Source organism: Opisthocomus hoazin, chromosome 3, assembly GCF_030867145.1.
Source record: "Opisthocomus hoazin isolate bOpiHoa1 chromosome 3, bOpiHoa1.hap1, whole genome shotgun sequence".
NCBI lineage: Eukaryota > Metazoa > Chordata > Aves > Opisthocomiformes > Opisthocomidae > Opisthocomus > Opisthocomus hoazin.
The window spans coordinates 97,932,000-97,940,971 of record NC_134416.1 but is presented as its reverse complement, the minus strand read 5'-3'; the positions used below and the strand labels follow the sequence as shown (position 1 = coordinate 97,940,971).

The 8,972-nt window shown below is 53.6% G+C and overlaps 1 protein-coding gene across 1 annotated transcript in view; it reads left to right on the top strand.

The window, feature by feature from the left end:
• The first annotated feature begins 5,712 nt into the window (after nt 1–5,712).
• MYO10 (myosin X) overlaps nt 5,713–8,972 on the top strand; it is a 171,446-nt gene continuing 168,186 nt past the window's right edge. Inside the window, exon 1 of the mRNA XM_075417122.1 lies at nt 5,713–5,908. Within this exon, the coding sequence (XP_075273237.1) occupies nt 5,840–5,908 (69 nt within the window). The 5' untranslated portion in view covers nt 5,713–5,839. The remainder of the gene's footprint in view (nt 5,909–8,972) is intronic.

Genomic DNA, 8,972 nt, shown 5'->3' with positions numbered 1-8,972 from the left:
AGCTGAGTCTGTGAAATCATATTTTGAAATCTGTAACAGAGATTGTTTTGTTTTGTTGAAAATAAAACTCAGAATCTTCCAGGCAGAGGTTCTGGTCAGAAGCTGAGTATAGCAACATATGCTTTACGCCCTTCGCCAGACCCCAAGCTGACAGGGCTAAATGCACCGTAAAATGGAAATCCAACTCCATGGTAACAGTTTTGGATTTGTACATCCCAAACAAGGAACCGGCCTGCTGGTTTGGATATGTGGTCAGCCCAGCAGCACAGAGGGTATCACGTCTGTGGTGTCTGTGGTTGTTGTGTGGGACTTCTACAATTGCCGTTTTTTTCCGATCGAGGGCCCCATGAAAGCACTCGGACTGAAACCACAGGCAGGGGAATCAGGGTGTAAAGAGGTCAAAGAGACAGAAGAAGCTGTTGAGATCCAGAAGAGAGAGGGAGGCTGAAGAAGCCAAGAAAATGTCTCCCAGCTTCTTTTCTTCATTCTTATCAGGAGTTTGTTTACAGAAAAAGAAAATGTTGAAATGTGTTACAGTAGCTAAAAATGAAGCTGTTACAAGAATCTGCCAGCTTTTCACCTATTTTTTATTTATTACTCCTAGAGGTTAATAACTAAATTTCATATGTGAGTGCGGATAATGAATTTGATTTGTCTTGTTTAAGGCCTGGGCTCACCCTGGCAAAACGTAGTTCAGCATAACGGGACCTAACGCTGAAGCACCTCGCACCCCACAGAATTCACAGCTGCTAGTCGGACGCTTGGCTCCTGGCATGGCGCACGGGGAGAGCTCGCTCACTGAAGGCTGGACTCCGAAAAAGAGGAAGGCTGTCCAGCCCAGTTGTTGGGTACTCATCTGAAGAGAATCCATCAATTATTCTGAAAGCTAGGACCACGACCTGGAGCTGGCTTTGAAACCCGAGCACATGCTTGTGAAGGAGTTACGACGGAGAAGAACATGAGGAATCTGGGTTTTTTGCTCTGCACATATTGTGACAACTTTGGAAAATGGAGCAATCTTTTCGTTTGTTGTAGCCTTCAGAACTTGCGTGGTAGCAAGTTGTGCTCTGTACTAGCGATCTGCCTGTACACTGCCACCCACTACAGAAATATTTGCTTCTTTAATAATGCCTCGTGCCTGAACTCTGAGATTTTGTTGGACAATGTCAATGTCAAACATCTCATCTATCAACACTTGGTCAGCTGAAACCTGTCTGGAGCTCATGACTGCAATAGCAGCCCCAGAGAATAAACACAAGTAGTAGCTAACGTCCTCTTTTGGAGCAAGTTTAAAGAAACAGGAACTCTTACCAGAAACACAGACCATATGCAAAGCCACTCTGAATATGAAGCATTCCACGGACAAAGACCCCGAGGGCAAAAATCTGAAAGCATGTTTTGGAGACAGCACTTGATGAAATGAGGCCTTGAGCTGGGAGTAAAGAAAAACACCACCTCATTTTGGTAAGAAGAAAACGTTAATTGAGGCTCATTTTAATTAATAAGCTTGAATTAACTGAATCTATTATTTAAGCCCTCAACTGAAAACAGTCCACATGTCCGACAGAAGGAGTAGCACTGCCATGGGGTAAGGTAGATAACCCAGTTCGGTGCAGTCAGCAGGGAAAGGAAAGCTCCTCCAGAGGGTGATGCAGAGGGAAAGCTTTTGTGCAATAAACCCGCCAGGCGTGCAAAAGCTAAAATCATCTTGGTTCAACGATACCACTGTGGAAGAACAGCAGCTATAAAAATAAGGAAAGCCAGGCAAGAACAAAGCATCAAATGCATGTAATGAAAACTCATCAGCCTTTTTTTCAAAAAATCATAGAATATAAAGCTTTTTAGAATAAAGGTGCCCCTCTCAGATTTTGCATTAAGGTTGGGGCAATCGAACCAGTGTTTCCTTATTGAACAGGGAGCAGGATTCGTGAAACGCACCGGTACCATCATCGTGGACCGTACGACGTGGTAAAGACATGGGACTTGCAACAGAACAACCTGTTTGGTTTCAAACACAGTGGCTGTCATGGCCAGCCCTGACTGTACCTGCTCACCCCTCCAGGGCTCCCCCCACCCTGCCCGTGGCCCGGTGCCCCCCGGCTGCCCTGCTCCTGGCTGGGGCGGTGGGATGGGCACCGGCTGCCAGGCCCTGCCACCACCCACCCTGAGACTGCCCAGGGCTCCCAGCCCTGGGGAGCCACCAGCCCCCGCGGTGCCCTGACAGCTTTGGCAAGTGAGAATGGGGGGAAAAGTTACTTTGGAAAATGGACATCTAGAATTTGACCAAGCGTGCTTGAGGTACTGAATGAGTTAATTGTTCACTGAGATGCAATCACATCTATGAACTTTGTAATAAAAGCAGAGGCAATAAATCTTTAAGAAAAGGTCCCACACTTTTGGTCTGTGGAAATTCCCTGTGAAGAAACACAGCTCAGGTGAAACATCTGATTTATAGACAACGGGGCTTCGTCCAGTAAGCTGATGTTGTCTTCAGAGCAGAAATGGAGAGCGCCGCATGCTGTGGGAGGTTTCCAGTCGTTGACAGAGACAGGAGTGGCTGAAATCTGTCTCACGAAAGTTGCAGCTGCTGCGATTACTTTGGAGCTGAGGAAGGAAGAGATGTCTGTCTCTTGTCGGACATTTTGGTCAAGTATGGACTTTAGCAACTACTGGTAGGGGGAAGAAAGGTCAGAAAAGCTGGGTGGAAATGCAACCTGACCCATGTGATGCAGCAAATTTAAGTGAGGAATATTAAAAAAGATCTAGCAGACCGGCTGAGAGTAACGCCAATCTAGCGCATGCCGGAGCTGTGCTGCGTGGTACAAGAGAGGGGCTGGGGAACAGGGGCCGGCTGGCCAGCCACCTCCCCACCGACCACCCGCACGCGGTGGGAAGACCTTCACGGCCGGCAAGGAGGTGTCTCGTTGGAGAGGTGGAGCTGAACCTTTTGTCCCGTTCCTGGTCCTCACCCAGGCTGAAAACTGAGCCAGCACGCATGTGAGGGGCTTCAAAAGGAAGTAATTTACCTTAGGCACACAAGCAGTGAAGGAATTTCTACCGATTAAAAGAAAATTCGAGCTTTGCACAACTGGCCAAGTCCCCAGATGTTCATAGATGTATGGAGCTTTGTACAGCGTATCTGTGGGGTTTTCCAAATTCCAAAACAATTGCATAAAATGAGTAAGAAACCAGTTTGGGGTCATTTTCAGAGCGGGAAAAGGAAATGCCATGTTTCCAAACCCCTTTCCTGTGAAACACAGATGCTGGCTCTTACGAACTGTGAGCGGGACTGACGCAAGCAGGCAAAGAAGGAGAAAGGGAAGGAGTTTGTTGGAGTGACAGTGCAAGCTGCTCTTCCCATCCCCTCTGCTCCCAAAATCCCTCTTCCCCACCACCCCCCCCTGCTTGTGCTTCTTTGCAGTTGTTTTAAATCCTAAGAAAAGTCTTAAGAGTTTTACAGTCTTTTGCAATACATCCGCACCACAAGAGAATACTCACTCTTTCTATGATATATTTTTAGGCTGCACAAATCTGGTCCTACTCTACTGGTAATGGTTTCTTGCAATTTACTGAAACACTCTTTTAAAAAAACACAGGCTGCCTTTATTGGATGACAAAGTTTTCACGAATTCCGACGTCGTCGTGCTTCCCAGACCTGAGTACGTGCAATGCAGTAGCCAGACACGCGCTTTACATTCCCATAGCATGGTGCCAAACAAAGTACTCAATCAGAAGTCAAAATAACTTAATAAATACCCCAATCTGACTCAGCCCTCCCCAAATTAGGGCTTGTCTGAGTGGGGAAACTTTCTGGCACGGTGATTGTGGAAAAAACTCGTTCCCCTGGAGCAACTTCAGAAGCGTGGTAGTTTGGAACAGAGTTGCAGAGCTTCCACATCGGGATTTATACCGTATAATCCGCAGTGGAATAACTCTTTGGGTGAACTTCATGGGGAGCTGGTGCTGTGCAGACAGGCGAGTTCAGGTGAAATCCTGGGCAAGCCTCGAGTTCCAAAGCAACCACAGGGAGGTACAAACCACATACCTGGATGTGGAGACTGGGGGGGGGGGGGCTGGTGAGAGAAGTGACCCCCGGGGCGGGCAGCCGGGCAGGGTGTCTGTCCGAGGGGATGTCTCCTGGCTGGGCTGGGAAGCTGTGGCAGGGGTGCTGCCTGCAGGACACCATGCTGGGCTCCAGGAGAGGTGGGAAGCGTTTCTGCCTTCGCTGCCAGGAGCCATGTGGCAGCTGGCCTCAGCAAGGGGAAGAATGAGGGGGAAGGGGAACACGGGGAAGAACTTCTTCCCTCTGAGGGTGACGGAGCACTGGAACAGGCTGCCCAGGGAGACTGTGGAGTCTGCTTCTCTGGAGATATTCAAGACCCACCTGGACACGGTCCTGTGCAGCCTGCTGTAGGTGACCCTGCTTCGGCAGGAGGGTTGGACTAGATGATCTCCAGAGGTCCCTTCCAACCCTGACCATTCTGTGATGGTGTGATCCTGCGAAGGCGAGCTGCGGGGAGCTGCTGGTCCGTAGGAGATGGCCACATTGCAGGCAGCTGCCGTCTTCCCAGAGGTGTCCCCCTACCCTGTCTCTGCCTTTCAACAGGAAGGCTCTCTCGCGCTGGCTTGTCCCTGGACTAGATGACCCACAGAGGTCCCTTCCAACCCCGAACATTCTGTGCTTCTGTGATCTCGGTGGCACGGCAGTCGGACTGGACGTCACCACGTGAAACTCCGTGACCAGCAGAACCCCATCTTGGCCACTATGAAATGTCAAAGCCAAACCTCTTCTACCCGCTCTTCTCTTTATTCCGATTTTGGGGTTTTTTGGGGGGCTTGCTTTTTCGGCGGTGCTTGGTGAGCTCTGCGTGCTCACCCGCGGGGCGAGACAGGGCAAGGCGGCGGGCGAGGGACCTTTCCCGAAACCCAGCGCTTCGCCTCTGCTCTGCGGGAACGTCTGTCAGGGGCTGGGTGGGCAGGGAGCGGCAGGGCCCGGCCGGACAGGGAATGTTCCCGGGACAGGGAACGGCGGGGCCCGGCCGGACAGGGAATGTTCCCGGGACAGGGAACGGCGGGGCCCGGCCGGACAGGGAATGTTCCCGGGACAGGGAACGGCGGGGCCCGGCCGGACAGGGAATGTTCCCGGGACAGGGAACGGCGGGGCCCGGCCGGACAGGGAATGTTCCCGGGGCAGGGAACGGCGGGGCCCGGCCGGACAGGGAATGTTCCCGGGACAGGGAACGGCGGGGCCCGGCCGGACAGGGAATGTTCCCGGGACAGGGAACGGCGGGGCCCGGCCGGACAGGGAATGTTCCCGGGACAGGGAACGGCGGGGCCCGGCCGGACAGGGAATGTTCCCGGGACAGGGAGCGGCGGGGCCCGGCCGGACAGGGAATGTTCCCGGGACAGGGAACGGCGGGGCCCGGCCGGACAGGGAATGTTCCCGGGACAGGGAACGGCGGGGCCCGGCCGGACACGCCCGGGGCTGCTGCCGCGCGCCGTCCCCTCAGCGCGGAGTAACGGCCGCTGCGGCGCGCGCTCAGCAGCCGCACGCGGGTACGGGGCGGGGCGGGGCGGGGCGGGGGCGCGGCTGAGCGCGGTGCGGCCCCGCCTCTGCCCCTGCCTCGCCGGGACGGGACGGGGCGGCCCCGGGCGCGGGGCAGGAGGCTCCTTCCTCCTCCCCCTCCTCCTGCTCCTCCGCCCGCCTCCCCCTCCCTGCCGGCGGCCGCTCTGCGCTGCCGGGACCGCCCGGGCGGACAAAGGCTGCGGGGCTGGCGCCGGGGCGCGATGGAGCGGCGCGGCGGCTGAGGCGGCTCTGGGGTGCCGAGCCGGGCGGCACATGGTGGTGGGCGGCCGGGGCCCGGCGCTGCGCAGCCGCGGGGCCACCATGGACAACTTCTTGGCGGAGGTGAGCGCGGGCTGGCGGGATCCCCCTCTTCGTGCGGGGCGGGGGCCGGCAGCAGGGCGGCAGGGGGCTCCCCGAAAGTGCCGCGCGTTCCCCCGGGCACCCCCTCGGGGATGGGGGGGGCTTCGTCAGCCGGAGGGAGAGAGCGCCGGGCAGCCCCTCCGTGCTAATTGGGGCTCATTAGCGAGCCCGAGCCCACCGGCGGGACCCGCGGGGAGCGGCCTGCCCGGGGCTGCCTCCCTCCCTGCCGCTGGGCCCGGGGAGCGGGGGCTCCCCCCTTCCCTCCTCGGGGGTTCCGCGCCCCAAACCCGGGGGAGGGGGCTGGGGGGCTGCGGGGCTGCTGTGCTTATTCCGCCTTGCGTGGGCACATGGGGCTCCCACGGGCCAGGTCCCGGGGGCAGAACCGTCCCTTGTCGAGGTCTGGTGGCTGAGTGCAGGCGGAATCCGCCGGTGCGAAACGCGACGCGGCGAGGCCGGAGTCTGGAGAGTGGTTTGGGCTCGGTTACCCGGTGGGTCTTGACGGCTTCGCCACGGCGGGTGAGGAAACCAAACCAAAGGCGCTTTGCTGTGCTCAGGGCAGACGCTAAAAATCATTTGTGTATCACAGAATCACAGAATGACAGAATGGTAGGGGTTGGAAGGGACCTCTGTGGGTCATCTGGTCCAACCCCCCTGCCGAAGCAGGGTCACCTACAGCAGGCTGCACAGGACCGCGTCCAGACGGGTCTTGAATATCTCCAGAGAGGGAGACTCCACAACCTCCTTGGGCAGCCTGTTCCAGTGCTCCGTCACCCTCAGAGTGAAGAAGTTCTTCCTCATGTTCAGACAGAACTTCTTCTGCTTCAGTTTGTGCCCGTTGCCCCTTGTCCTGTCACTGGGCACCACTGAAAAGAGTCTGGCCCCCAAGGTATACTCAGGGCACACACTAAAAACCAAAACTCAGGTCCACTTCTGATCTGTCTGAGCTGAGTTTTGTGCAGCAGTATTTTACCAACTCGGCTCAGCCCACCTGGCGCCGGCACAGCCTTGTGAGCATCAGTAACTCGGGCATTAACGCAGCGACTTCTGTGCCTGCGTTGTCCTCCTAGGTTGCTGGCGAAGCCTATGCCTGTGCTGTGGCTCCTGGGGACTGGCTGCGGGGCTGCTTTGAAGGCACCCCTTGCCGAAGCGGTTGCACTGTCAGGCTTGTGAATACAGGCCAGGCGTCTGTTTTACAGGACCGTGATTAAGCTGCAAAGCTGTCCTTTGCCCTCATGCAATAACTTCCCTCGTGTTCTCAGCATTGTCGATGCTCCCACAGGAAAAATAGGTGATCTGTTTGCTGGAGTCGTAATTAGTCAAATAAAAGAAGGTTACACACCTTACTGCTTGTTAGCTTTTCATTTTGTCAGGCAACAAAAGTTCTGACAAGTGGAATAAGAAGGAAGAAACACAGGATTAACTTTCAAAAAGTTAAGTGGTAATACTGCTCCCCCCCCCCCCCCCCCAGAGGATGTGGCCCTCGCCTTTCAAAAGCTTGCAAGCCATGAGCAATATGGTAGTATTAGCCTAGCCTTGCAAAATTAATCTGAAGAGTCATTTTACTCTGACACAAAGTACTGTAGCGTGCCCTACATAAAGGTGAAGAAGGGAGTTAATGGTTTTGACTCCCCTACTAGCCAAAATTACTTGCCCCGGGGAAAAAGAAGTAAATTTTGCCAGTCTGTGTTAGTATTTCAGCATGTGTTTATGTTAATTTGTGGTTGCTGCATGCAGGCTTTGATCTTTCTTAAGAGCTCTTACTCCCTTTCAACATGTTGATATTACTTTAAAAGATCGGTAAATATAGCACCTTGACTTTAATCTGCATCCAAAGTCCCACCCACAAGTATAAACATTTTCCTTCCCTCACACCAGAGCGTATGTAAATCGCATGTAGGGAGCGGAATAGCAACAACAGCAGAAATGCACTGGGCCTGACCCAGCTACCACAGAAGAAACGTCTGTTGAAGGCACTGGATCAAGCCACTAGCTGGGTAATTTAATTTGTGCGAGGCAGACATCCTGCAGCTGCTCTTTACAAAAATATTTGCTGACTTATCTGAGAGAATTATTGTTCTCGTTAAAATAAGTTGTAGTGCGCAGAAGAAGGAGGAAGCTGGATGGATGGAAGGCGCAGGTAACAGGCCTGGTCTGCTCTGCTCCCATTCAGCAGTGACGCGAGTCCGCTGATTTAATGAGGTTTTGGGGGGAAAAGCTGGTGGGTGAGAAGGGCGTGATACTGGTACTTCATAGGGATTGTTCCTCAGCGTTGCCAGGAAGCCCCTGTTCACTGCGCTGCAGGCAGGAGTGTCTTCAGGTCTGGCTGTTGTAGAAAAATACTGTACAACTAAAAGGTGTTACAGGAAAAAAACACCCCTGCATTACTATTTCTCCCATATTTTTCCCTGGCTAGGGGCTGTTTGTAACCTGCTCTCGGTACAGGATGATGCTCACTGGGACAAAGTGAGGCAGTTGGGTAAGACACTGCCGGAACGCACATGTCGCAGAGGAGGCATTCCCGCTGGGACCTGCCGCGCTCAGCGGGATGTGGGATAACGCCGCGCTCACGCCGACCAGCTGATGCTGCCGTCGGCCAAGACTTAACAGCTTTCTGACTTCTCAGTCCTACTGCCCCGTTTCCTTCCTTTGCTATTGGTTATATGGCTTTTATTATTCTAGGATGACAAGTGGTTGTATCTGTCTCCAGAAGAGCCTTGATCTCCATCTGTATCCCAGTTTTCTAACTTGGCCAATTAAAAAAAAAATGGCTCTGAGTAAAGAATTAGGCTAGAAGAGTCAGCTCTGGAACTTATCCCCAAAAATGCTTTCATTGCTGGTAGATATTAAAGTAATGATAAGGTTGCGTTCTAAATACAGAGGAGAAGAGTTTTCTGAGACTTTTTAGAACTCTTTCAGGCTGTTGTTTGATCTGTGCTACCTTTTGTTGTTTGAAAGAAGGTTGGTGATGGAGTTGTAACTTTTGCAGTGTATTCACATAATCGTATTTTCATATACAAAGTGTTAAAACCTGTAGAAATCCTGGAGA